Raw genomic sequence first — 13,399 nt, 5'->3', positions numbered from 1 at the left:
TGAGACGTACCCACTGCCACCCGGACCATCCCTATCACAGCGGTCACATTCACTCTAGCACACACAATGACTGATGTGTTGGATGTCTCCCAACTCTCTCATTCACCCACACTGTAATATGTGTCAGTCTCCTTGCATTAGTGTAGCGAAGCGAACCAGCCGCCTGCACCGGCCAAGTTGATAGTGCAGGGAAAGATGGAGAAGCAGAAGGGACTGATTTAGAGTCTGTATTGTATTTACCTGTGCTCTTCTAGGGTCCTCTCTTGTTGGCGAGGAGTAGGACCCGATATAATACGGTGACTGCTTTCCAGACCCTGGAAGAGAAATTAACAAGATAATGGTATAACTTAAACTTTGCCATAAACATAAACGTTGTTACCATACAATATTATCCCAGGGAGTGTTGCTGGGTAGCCAGGCAGAGGGTTAGGCAGGGAGGCTGAAGCTTTTTTTTTTTTTTTTTTTAGTCATTTAGCAGACGCTCTTATCCAGAGCGACTTACATGAGCAATTAGGGTTAAGTGCCTTGCTCAAGGGCACATCGACAGATCTTTCACCTAGTCGGCTCGGGGATTAGAACCAGCAACCTTTCGGTTACTGGCACAACGCTCTTAACCACTAAGCTACCCCGACTCTGTTTACTCTGCCCACTCAGCGCCCCTTTGAGGGCTCTCCATCTGGCAGCGGCTTGTGTGGGTGCCCTGCATACACAGTCTACGTCCCAAATGGCACTATATTTCCTATATTGTGCACTACTTTTGACCAGGGCTCTGGTCAAAAGTAGTGTACTATATAGGGAATAGGGTGCCATTTGGGAAGTAGCCCTACTCTTCCTCAGGGCAACTAACAATTGCCGCTTTGTAGTGGCTGCTGAGCCGAGTTGCTCACAATGCGGGCGGACCAGCCACTATATTGCTCAGCAGACCCACTTAAACGCAACAGAGGCTCAAGTGCTCTTTTGAACTGCCAACTGTCTAAGAGCCTCCAGCTCCCAATAAGGATGATAAGAAACGGAGGTAGGGGTGGATGTAGGGGATAGCTAGCGGAGAGCTAGGAGAGATCTAGGGGAGTGCTAGGGGAGAGGGGGCATGGAATGTGATTCCTGGGAGTGGTGAGATGGATCAAATGGATTACGCGCTACATAGAGGCAGAAAGGGCCTAGGGGCTACTTTGATCACGGTCTGGTGCACATGGCTGATATGTTTTCAATCAAATTCCAACGTCTCAACTGATATGCTGTGTTTTTATGTACAGTTAATATGATTTTTGTATGATAATTCTCTATGCTCATTGTTTACCTGTATATCGGTATTTATGTACATTGTTGTCCCCTTGGTTTTTATAAAATTGCATAGTTGACTGTGCCCTCTGATAATCAGAACGGTGTTCTTTGATTCCCAGCATTGCAGGAGAGGAGGTTGTACTGCCAGCTGTGGAGAACACAACATGGAGGTCAAAACAACCAAACGTTGAATTGAAATGTATTTGTGTCCTTATCTAAGGCTCCGTCCCAAATGGCTCCTTATTTCCTATCTAGTGCACTACTTTCGAACAGAGCCCTATGGGCCCTGGTCAAAAGTAGTGCACTAGGCCCCCTACGGAATAGGGTGCCATTTGGGACGTATCCTAGGTTAATTTTTGTCTATGTAGCTAGGCTGACCTGACTGGTTGACCGGTGACATCTGTATGGTGCTGGTAGGGAGGGTGGGCTGAGACTTGAATCTGTCGCGCTCTAAAGTAGACACGGGCGTGATGAAGTGGTTTTGGTTCCATCCGTCCTGAAGACCAGCCGAGAAAGGAAACAGTGTTAGTATGAGCCACAGAGACCTGGGATGTGTCCCAATAATACTTCCTTTCTCCTGAAGTGTACACTCCTTCACTACATCCCACAAATCTAAAAGCATTGGGCTAGTGGAAGTTTCCACCATATTTCTTATACCAATCATTTCCTTTCAATGAAGGGCAGTGAACAAATGAAATCAAATTTTATTGGTTGCATACACATATTTAGCAGATGTTATTGCAGGTGTAGCGAAATGCTTGTGTTCCTAGTTCCAACAGTGCAGTAATATCTAACAAGACAACAATACACACAAATCTAAAAGTAAAAGAATGGAATTAAGAAATACAGAAATATTAAGACAAGCAATGTCGGAGTCCGGATTATAAATATTATATATATATATATACACACACACACTGCTCAAAAAAATAAAGGGAACACTTAAACAACACAATGTAACTCCAAGTCAATCACACTTCTGTGAAATCAAACTGTCCACTTAGGAAGCAACACTGATTGACAATACATTTCACATGCTGTTGTGCAAATGGAATAGACAACAGGTGGAAATTATAGGCAATTAGCAAGACACCCCCAATAAAGGACTGGTTTTGCAGGTGGTGACCACAGACCACTTCTCAGTTCCTATGCTTCCTGGCTGATGTTTTGGTCACTTTTGAATGCTGGCGGTGCTTTCACTCTAGTGGTAGCATGAGACAGAATCTACAACCCACACAAGTGGCTCAGGTAGTGCAGCTCATCCAGGATGGCACATCAATGCGAGCTGTGGCAAGAAGGTTTGCTGTGTCTGTCAGTGTAGTGTCCAGAGCATGGAGGCGCTACCAGGAGACAGGCCAGTACATCAGGAGACGTGGAGGAGGCCGTAGGAGGGCAACAACCCAGCAGCAGGACTGCTACCTCCGCCTTTGTGCAAGGAGGAGCAGGTGGAGCACTGCCAGAGCCCTGCAAAATGACCTCCAGCAGGCCACAAATGTGCATGTGTCTGCTCAAACGGTCAGAAACAGACTCCATGAGGGTGGTATGAGGGCCCGACGTCCACAGGTGGGGGTTGTGCTTACAGCCCAACACCGTGCAGGACGTTTGGCATTTGCCAGAGAACACCAAGATTGGCAAATTCGCCACTGGCGCCCTGTGCTCTTCACAGATGAAAGCAGGTTCACACTGAGCACGTGACAGACGTGACAGAGTCTGGAGACGCCGTGGAGAACGTTCTGCTGCCTGCAACATCCTCCAGCATGACCGGTTTGGCGGAGGGTCAGTCATGGTGTGGGGTGGCATTTCTTTGGGGGGGCCGCACAGCCCTCCATGTGCTCACCAGACGTAGCCTGACTGCCATTAGGTACCGAGATGAGATCCTCAGACCCCTTGTGAGACCATATGCTGGTGCGGTTGGCCCTGGGTTCCTCCTAATGCAAGACAATGCTAGACCTCATGTGGCTGGAGTGTGTCAGCGGTTCCTGCAAGAGGAAGGCATTGATGCTATGGACTGGCCCACCCGTTCCCCAGACCTGAATCCAATTGAGCACATCTGGGACATCATGTCTCGCTCCATCCACCAACGCCACGTTGCACCACAGACTGTCCAGGAGTTGGTGGATGCTTTAGTCCAGGTCTGGGAGGAGATCCCTCAGGAGACCATCCGCCACCTCATCAGGAGCATGCCCAGGCGTTGTAGGGAGGTCATCCAGGCACGTGGAGGCCACACACACTACTGAGCCTCATTTTGACTTGTTCTAAGGACATTACATCAAAGTTGGATCAGCCTGTAGTGTGGTTTTCCACTTTAATTTTGAGGGTGACTCCAAATCCAGACCTCCATGGGTTGATAAATTTGATTTCCATTGATCATTTTTGTGTGATTTTGTTGTCAGCACATTCAACTATGTAAAGAAAAAACTATTTAATAAGATTATTTCATTCATTCAGATCTAGGATGTGTTATTTTAGTGTTCCCTTTATTTTTTTTGAGCAGTGCATATAAATATACACACACACACTGTATGTGATGGGATGTACAGTCGTGGTCAAAAGTTTTGAGAATGACACAAGTATTGGTCTTCACAAAGTTCGCTGCTTCATTGTTATGAGATTTTTTTGTCAGATGTTACTATGGTATACTGAAGTATAATTACAAGCATTCCATAAGTGTCAAAGGCTTTTATTGACAATTACATTAAGTTTATGCAGAGTGTCAATATTTTTGCAGTGTTGACCCTTCTTTTTCAAGACCTCTGCAATCCGCCCTAGCATGCTGTCAATTAACTTCTGGGCCACATCCTGACTGATGGCAGCCCATTCTTGCATAATCAATACTTGGAGTTTGTCAGAATTTGTGGGTTTTTGTTTGTCCACCCGCCTCTTGAGGATCGACCACAAGTTCTCAATGGGATTAAGGTCTGGGGAGTTTCCTGGCCATGGACCCAACATTTCAATGTTTTGTTCCCTGAGCCACTTAGTTATCATTTTTGCCTTATGGCAAGGTGCTCCATCATGCTGGAAAAGGCATTGGTCGTCACCAAACTGTTCTTGGATGGTTGGGAGAAGTTGCTCTTGGAGGATATGTTGGTACCATTCTTTATTCATGGCTGTGATCTTAGGCCAAAATGTGAGTGAGCCCACTCCCTTGGCTGAGAAGCAACCCCACACATGAATGGTCTCAGGATGCTTTACTGTTGGCATGACACAGGACTGATGATAGCGCTCACCTTGTCTTCTCCGGACAAGGTGTTTTCCGGATGCCCCAAACAATCGGAAAGGGGATTCATCCGAGAAAATGACTTTACCCCAGTCCTCAGCAGTCCAATCCCTGTACCTTTTGCAGAATATCAGTCTGTCCCTGATGTTTTTCCTGGAGAGAAGTGGCTTCTTTGTTCCCCTTCTTGACATCAGGAGATCCTCCAAAAGTCTTCGCCTCACTGTGCGTGCAGATGCACTCACACCTGCCTGCTGCCGTTCCTGAGAAAGCTCTGCACTGGTGGTGCCCTGATCCCGCAGCTGAATCAACTTTAGAAGACGGTCCTGGCGCTTGCTGGACTTTCTTGGGCGCCCTGACGCCTTCTTCACAACAATTAAACCTCTCTCCTTGAAGTTCTTGATGATCCAATAAATGGTTGATTTAGGTACAATCTTACTAGCAGCAATATCCTTGCCTGTGAAGCCCTTTTTGTGTAATGATGACGGCACGTGTTTTCTTGCAGGTAACCATTAACAGAGGAAGAACAATGATTTCAAGCACCACCCTCCTTTTAAAGCTTCCAGTCTGTTATTCTAACTCAATCAGCATGACAGAGTGATCTCCAGCCTTGTCCTCGTCAACACTCTCACCTGTGTTAACAAGAGAATCACTGACATGATGGCAGCTGGTCCTGGTTCCATTATTAAAGTGACCAGTGTTCCATGTCTATGTACATAGGGCAGCATCCTCTAAGGTGCAGGGTTCAGTAACCGAGTGGTAGCTGGCTAGTGACAGTGACTAAGTTCAGGGCAGGGTACTGGTTGGAGGCCGGCTAGTGATGGCTATTTAACTTTGGCGGGAAGGAGAGATAATTGAGACGTAGCTCTACTGTAGTTGGCCTCCTCATCCCAACAGTGGTCATTTTCTTACCTTCTTATAGATAGTTCTCAGGTCTCTGTACTGCCAGAGTGTGTTGAGGACTTGAGCGGCAGCTTTCACCACCTTTGTAGAGTACCTTGTAGGGACAGAGAAACACACGTCACTACACATTACCACTAAGAATTTATGACTGAGGCCTCTTAGGAATCTATGGCAAATACATGGCATATTGCATGTTTCTGTGGTGGAAAAATGTGTCTACTCTCAACTGTCCTTGAGATGCTTAGACCATTCTGAGGTTTAACCTCAGCTCATATGAACCCTAGTGGAAGCACACGTTGTCTCTTCTCAGACTCTCAATGTGCATCCCAAATGGCACCCTATTCCGTATACAGTATAATGCACTACTTTTGACCAGACCCTCTGTTCCTTCTATGTTTTTTTCCCCTTCCCATATGGCCCTGATCAAAAGTAGTGCACTATAAAGGGAATCCGGTGCCATTTAGGATGCAATGCAGCCTCTGTCTTAGCAGCAGCTGAAGGCAGCCTTTCCCTCACCTCTCTCCCCTGCCTTTAGTGATGTTGAACAGCTTCTCGATGCCGCCTGTGTCAGCCAGTGCCTTGGCGTTCTCCATGTTCTTGCTGGTGACCTCATGCAGGGTGCAGCAGATGGCCGCCACCGTCTCGTCAGAGAGCAGGGTGGTGTCCCCCCCAGGGAGACGGTTCACCAGGTCCCTCATCGCATACTTCCCTGGGGGGGAGGAAGGAGGGAAGGAGGGAGGAAAGGATGAGACGGAAGGAGGTAGAGAAGGCAGAAAGAAGGGAGCAAAGGAAGGAGGGAGGGATAAAGTACTGCTTATGTACTTATAACTTCTGCTATGAATTGACCATCTAGATTATGGCAAGGTTTCTTTATAAACCCATTCTAGTTGTCATCCTCACCTTTACATACATTATGTTCTATTTGATATTTGTTGCTGCAAATAAATGAACTAGCTACACCTTCAACTAAAACTAGAATGCCACAGAGAGAAACAGACAAACGGAAACAGAGACAATCATTGCATGTGTCTTACGTAATGTATTTGTACGGCAGATTCCTTTCTCTAGGGCTCTACTTTTTACATTGTGGATGCTATATTAGTTCAGCTGGAGTTGTACTTCCACAGCCTACCATATGCCTTTCCATAGTGCTAGTGCCCCCAAGGGTCTAGACCTACAGATCCTGGGATCCCCCTGAGTCTCCCTCAGAAGAGAAGTCCCTCCAGAGTACCTTTCCACACAGCCCCTCTCCCCCCAGTACCTCCCCCCTCTCCCCCCAATACCTCCCCCCTCTCCCCCAGTACCTCCCCCCTCTCCCCCCAGTACCTCCCCCCTCTCCCAGGCTACAGGCTCTGCTGCCTCAGCCTTGCTGGAACGCAAACTCCTCATTATGTCCATACAGCTAGCCCATAAAAACCTGTTCCCTGAAAAGGGGTGATTTCACAAAAAACAAGAAGGATTGGGAATGCAATTTAAGTGTGGCGATCTGGGCAGTTAGATTAGTAAGCAAGCACTCGCAGCTCTTCTGGTTCTACTTAATTTTGAACCTCTAATTTCCCATAATCTCTTCCCTTTTTCATTCTGTAATGCTGTATAGCACATGTAGCCATACCGACTACATTAAACACCTATCCATGTGTTGTGAGATCTGGCAGGCGTCTGCAATGTAGTCAGCCTGGAACGTGGCCTGGGTCGTCCCTTCACAGAGCCTGTGTTGGATCCTCACCTATGAGCTCTTTGTTCCTGACGTCCAGGGCCATGTTCCTCAGGGCCGTGGCCACAGAGCAGACCACCCTGTCGTTGTCCATCCTCAGCAGCTCCACCAGGATGGGCAGACCCTTTTCCTTACGCACCGCTGCACGGATGTACGCCGCAAACTAGTACAAACAGAGAAGACACAGAGATGACGTTTAAACTCTCTTCAATGCAACTCGACCCAAAAGTGTACACTTCAAGTTTCAAGTTTCCAAGAAGGAAATTTGTTTTGCAGCAATTAGCATACAGTAAATAGAAGACTTAAAAACGTACATTGACTTCACTTATTCACTTATAAGCGACAATTGACATTAGTTTCACTGGCATGCTTATGGAGGAGAGTTCTCCTTTAAATAGGATTGCCTTTACACATCTAAGAAACTATTCCTGTTACACAGGGGAAAAGAAAACTCAATAGAGTAGTGTTCTTGTCATATCCTCTCCTGGGTGCTGTGTGTCTATGTCCCAAATGGCACCCTATTCCCTATATAGTGCACTACTTTTGACTGGCCAGGTCAGAAGTAGTGCACTATATAGGGAATAGGGTGCCATTTGGGATGCAATATGTGTACTATATACCTTCCAGTTCCCAGCAGACAGGTTCTGTAAGGAGCCCGCTGAGCCCTCCAGAGTGGCAGGGTTGGAGCTTTCGGCCAGCATGGTCAGGTAGGGCTTCACCACAGCTGGGTGCCACAACATCTCTGCCCCCTTGGGGGACTTGGAGAAGCCGGGGATGGGGCCCACTCCGTCCCACTTAGAACACATTACAAACACATGATCATGACTAGAGGTTCTAATACAATGTTGACTATATATGATGAACGAGTACAGTGTTGAGATTCACTTTAGCTCAGGGGCTGTTTGTATCAAGCATCTCAGAGTAGGAGTGCTGATCTAGGATCAGTTTAGCATTTTTTAGATCATAGGAGAGACCTGATCCTAGACCAGTGCTAATAGTTCACTCCAAAATCAAAGTCGGTCAGATGATTCAGTTTCTCAGGAGTGGTCTAATGAGTCCACGTCCCATGACATCTTATGTGTAGAACCAGCGATACAACGCCTCAATCCCAAATGATTTGGAAAGACAGGCAGACACCGTCTGATTCCGTCATGTTAGACAACAGATGCCGTGGAACGTAGACTCATCTTGCTACTAGACTACTGTTGATAAAAAAACTAAATGTTTGACAAACATTTGGAGTGAACATTCACATTAAAGGCTGGAAGGAAGTGACACGTGTCATTTCCACCACTCAGTGATGAGTTGTTATCCCTTAGCTCACCTGGAGTGAACATTCACTTTGGAGGCCTAGGAAGTGATATTTCCACCACTCAGACGGAAGTTGCGTACGGAATTGCACCCTATTCCCTATATAGTGCACTACTTTTGACCAGAGCCCTATGGGCGCCCTATGGGACCTGGTCAAAAGAAGGTGCACTACATAGTGAATAGGGTGCCGTTTACCTGGTCTTCCTGGGAGCCCTTTTTCTTCTTCTTCTTCTTCCTGCCCCAGCAGCTGGATTCCACGTCCTTACTGGGAGACTCACTGCCCAGCAGACCATCCAGCTCCTGGGCTCCCTGCAGCTTCGATGGGGGCATCTCCAGCTCCAGGCGATACGACAGGTTCCTCAGAGTGCAAATACAGTTCTCTACAATCTAGAGGGAGGAGACGCGGGGGGTCCTGTTAATCATTGAATGTTATTTTATTGATTTTATTGATTTAATATGTTTCTATACGATTGCTTTGGAAATGTGTGCAGTAACAGAGATAGCAACAGATTGAGAGAGAGAGAGAATAGAGATAGAGAAAGAAAGAGAGACAGAGAAGAGGTTTGTTCCAATGAAATAGTGCTCAATAAGCTAGGCAAGTGTGTGTGTGTGTGTGTGTGTGTGAGAGAGAGAGAGTGGAGACATGCAGGCCTGGTGTTATCTGTAGCAGTGTAAATTAATTAGGTATGAGACCCACACTGTAATAACAGTATGAAAAATGTATGCACTCACTCTGGATAAGAGCGTCTGCTAAAATGACAAAAACAAATAATAATAACAGATTAACGTTTCTCCACTTAGAAAGGGAGATCTGGGGTCTGACAAATGGGTTTAATTCCTTACTGTCTGAAGCCCATATAGTGGTATTTGTTCAGTAGATCACCATGGTAATAAATACACAGGATGCATACCAAATGGCACCCTATTGCCTTTATTATAGTGCACTACTTTTGACCAGGACCCATAGGGAATAGGGTGCCATTTGGGACACAAAATCAAAAAGGCCAAATTTATAGCGGAAATAATTAACCAGAACAGCTGGCTAAAGTCTATGAACTTTAATTGCATGCTATTAACAATGGGTTGATAAAAGGCATTCCCAATCAAGTTATGGAGCTGTGCAAGTAGATGTGAGTGAGAAATAATTTAAAACCGGTAGGGTAGGTGTTCTCCTTATCCCCTACAGCTGCCTGCCATTGTGTGACTGTGTGTGTGTGTGTGTGTGTGTGTGTGTGTGTGTGTGCGCGCGCGCTTATGCGTCTGTGTGAGTAAGAAAGAGAGAGGGACAGAGTTAGAGAGAGAGTATGTGTGTATGTGTGTGTCTGTATACATCTCTTGCCATGTGTGTGTGTGTGTGTGTGTGTATGCACAGACCTTGCTGTCAAAGTCAGAGGTGTTGACACAGGCCTTGATGACATAGAGTAAAGAGTCCACCAGTCCCTCACAAGAACGCATCTGTTTTCTAGCCTCCTCACCCGCTGAGCTCAGGTTCCTTTAAAACAACACACACTGTTCAGGACTTCTGTAAACAGACATATGCCCCTACAGCACACACAAACACTCAAATAAATCACACACAAAGACAGGCCCAGCAACGAACACAAACAGCCACATAAAATAAGAAAGCTTCGTCCCAAACGGCACCCTATTCCCCATTTAGTACACTGCTTTTAACAAGGCCCCAAAGGCCTTTGGTCAAACATAGTGCACTATAAAGGGAATAGGGTACCCTTTGGGATGCAACCAAACTGTGTCTGTGTTTGTTCCCTTAGCGCGACGCTGGTTTGTGTTGTGGGGTTTACTTGCTCCGTACCATCCATAATGGACGAGGCTCTCTGGTTGGCCTGAGCGATGCCATTATGAGTACTTTTGCGGGGGAAACGAGAGCCTAACTGAGCGCGCTCAGAGACACTGTCACCAATTAGAGACCAAACTTCTGGCAGCTTCCCAAATAGCAACCTACTCCCTATTTAGTACACTACTTTTGACCAGAGCCCATAAGGGAGCCATTTGGGATGCACCCATTGCCTTCAAACGAGGGCCCTGGCAGGGTGGCTGGAGAGCGAGAATCCCCTTTTCTACGGCTGGGTCGCACAGTGATTATACTGACTGGGCAACTATAACATAACACCCATCTACTCCTTGTATTATGGGTGGGTAGATTAGTGGGTTTCAAGGGCCACTTTATTGAATCTGTAAGTACATACAGACTTATAATTCTGTGTATTTTGTTTGTATATTTTCTTTAACATACTAAATACAGTCATAGATGACCTGTTTACAATGCATTATTTGTAAGCTCCCACAGTCAGGTTTGTCTCATTCACTAATCATGTGTTTGTAATATTATTTACGGACTAGCTCGAAGGCTATGTTCAAATGAACCAGGCTGCAGTAGCTTGAAACATCCAGAAGGGGGTGGTAGCATCACGCTCAAAATGTCCATTACCTGAGACAGCCACTTGTGTTCCTCAAGACCAGAGACGAGTGGAATTTGAGCTTGTGGTCATCGTCAAACGTCGAGCTGCTCCATCCAGAATGGGGTATGATCACAGTGTTTGTCAGAGTAGTTAAGGCATCCCGAATGATTGTCATCTTGACAGAATCACAGGAGGACAGGTTCCACAGCACCCCTGCAGAGAAGCGGGAGGGACATGTTAGAGAGAGAGACGGGCCCACAAACCCCTGGTTGTCAGCTGTCATGTGCAGTTAGGCTAGCCTTCTAGAGTTGCCGAAATCCAGGGCTTTTCATAGCTCAGTACCACACAGAGAGAAGAGAGGATCAGAGGAAAAAGAATAGCCCTCATAACAAATGAAAACCATACTTCAGCAGAGCAGAGACACATCGGGCATCTGCATTAAATAGGATCTTAAAAGCTTTAGATATCCTCAAGGCAAGTGAGGAAGACTTTTCACTTGAGATGAACACAAAACACCATAAGGTACTGGCTCAACGTATCATCTGAATAATGTAACGTCTCCCGATATCCTGTAATCATTTTATTAGTTTCAAATGCACTTATGGTAACCAGTAATATTCCTAGTATAGTGTGTGATGAGGGGCCCTTTGATGCTGCATCTGCTCCAGAATAACCAGCGTGGAGCACGTTCTTTTAATTAGATGGCTGTTACTGGAAGCAGAAAATATAGGCTGATTTCTACAGGGCGGCACTATCCTTGGACAGGGCTGCAGCTCAGCTCCTGTCTAACTACAGAGAGAGAGACACATAGAATGTGTCCCAAATAGGACCCTACCCTATTTAGCGCACAATTTTAACCAGAGCCCAATGGCACTGTATTCCCTATGTAGTGCACTACTGCTGACCAGATCCCTATGGGAACCCTATGGGCCCTGGTCAAAAGCAGTGCACTATACAGGGAATAGGGTGCCATTTGGGATGCATCCATAGTTACTACCTCTAAGACTGCAGGCACAGCAGAGGAGATCTAGCTACACCCCGCTGACTGGCTGATCTCTTTGGATGTGTGTGAGGGTAGGAAAGCATGGGATGGGAGTGATGCCTGGTGTGTGTGTGTGTAATCCTCGTAGTTTCCTTGAGCTCTCCTCTATCCACCACAGTGTGTATGTATCCTAGCCACTGTTTGGTTTTCTCTTCTCTCCAATTAAACCAATGGAGATGATCACACCCATTACAAAAGCCCAAGGGCACATCATTAAGAGGATGCCAGCAAGGCATAACACAGCCAGGGATGTGGTCCAAAGAGTGTCTGTTCCATCCCTATCTGTTGAGTTACCCTGTTTAATAAAGGTCCATTCACACTTTTATGAAATAACGTTAATAATAACGTCATGCCAGTTACGATAATGGGGGACCAAAATTGTCCGATTTCACATCTTAATTTCAATAAGAATAGAAAGACAAATTCTCAGCTTAGCCCAAGCAACCCATGAAAGTGTCTCTACACGGTTAACATTCACCCGATGAAGCCTCTTATCTGCTCCTGCCAGTGCCGTGTGGGGCTGCATACCGAAGCTGTAACATCACCTCAGCTATAACGTGTATTCTCAGGCCCTGGGATTCATTTCAAATGGAATCCCTCTGTAGTGATTGAGCACCGTTCTCTACTAGCTTAGCCTTTAGCCTTTTTGCCTTGGCTTTCTCTGATGGTGAACTCCCTTAGAGACTCCCTCAGGATGAGAGCCTCGTAATGAAGTGATAACGCACGTACGTGCACACACACACGCGCACGCGGCTGGATAAAGTACTCAGGCAGACTGAAATGACCCAGGTCTGTCTCTCTAGCCATCAACCCCCCAGTTCCTCCTCATCACCCCTAAAGCTCTATTTGGAGAAACGGCTAACAGCCAGCCTTTAAACTGGCCCTGTGCTGCAGTCTTTTTAAACATGGGATAAATCTGCGTGAGGTGTGACTGACAGTTGTCTCTATAAAGACCCAACGATACCCATGTGTCATATTTGACAGTCAGATGGAACTGCCTATGTGAATTGTGCGCGGAGGCTTGATCTCTCAGTGTGATCTGGGCTCAGTCCTATATACTGTATGTATATCAGTGGAGGCTGCTGAGGGGAGGACGGCTCATAATTATGGCTGTAACAGAGCAAATGGAATAGCATCAAACACATGGAAACCATGTGTTTTGATGTATTTGATACCATTCCACTCCAGCCATTACCATGAGGGCGTCCTCCCCAATTAAAATGCCACTAACATCCTGTGATGTACAGTACCAGTCAAAAGTTTGGACACCTACTCATTCAAGGGTTTTTCTTCATTTTTACTATTTTCTACATTGTAGAAAAATAGTGAAGACATCAAAACTATGAAATAACACATATGGAATCATGTAGTAACAAAAAAAGTGTTAAACAAATCAAAATATATTTTATATTTGAGATTCTTCAAATAGCCACCCTTTGCCTTGATGACAGCTTTGCACACACTTGGCATTCTCTCAACCAGCTTCACCTGGAATGCTTTTCCAACAGTCTTGA

At 46.1% G+C, this 13,399-nt stretch overlaps 1 protein-coding gene across 2 annotated transcripts in view; it reads right to left on the bottom strand.

Moving 5' to 3' along the window:
* Nucleotides 1-13,399, bottom strand: part of LOC311143596 (plakophilin-4-like) — a 119,353-nt gene that overhangs the window by 1,394 nt on the left and 104,560 nt on the right. For both annotated transcript variants that reach the window (XM_084179446.1, XM_084179445.1), the window contains 10 exons: nt 10,873-11,056; nt 9,798-9,915; nt 8,619-8,810; nt 7,733-7,906; nt 7,125-7,275; nt 5,915-6,107; nt 5,408-5,492; nt 1,660-1,777; nt 1,298-1,429; nt 241-314 (listed from right to left, as the gene is read on the bottom strand). In XM_084179446.1, coding sequence (XP_084035572.1) covers nt 241-314; nt 1,298-1,429; nt 1,660-1,777; nt 5,408-5,492; nt 5,915-6,107; nt 7,125-7,275; nt 7,733-7,906; nt 8,619-8,810; nt 9,798-9,915; nt 10,873-11,056 — 1,421 coding nt within the window. The remainder of the gene's footprint in view (nt 1-240; nt 315-1,297; nt 1,430-1,659; nt 1,778-5,407; nt 5,493-5,914; nt 6,108-7,124; nt 7,276-7,732; nt 7,907-8,618; nt 8,811-9,797; nt 9,916-10,872; nt 11,057-13,399) is intronic.

This window comes from Coregonus lavaretus (genome assembly GCF_964263955.1).
Source record: "Coregonus lavaretus genome assembly, chromosome: 16".
In the NCBI taxonomy this organism is placed as follows: Eukaryota; Metazoa; Chordata; class Actinopteri; order Salmoniformes; family Salmonidae; genus Coregonus; species Coregonus lavaretus.
The sequence above is the reverse complement of the archived record's forward strand: the minus strand, read 5'-3'. Positions and strand labels throughout refer to the sequence as shown.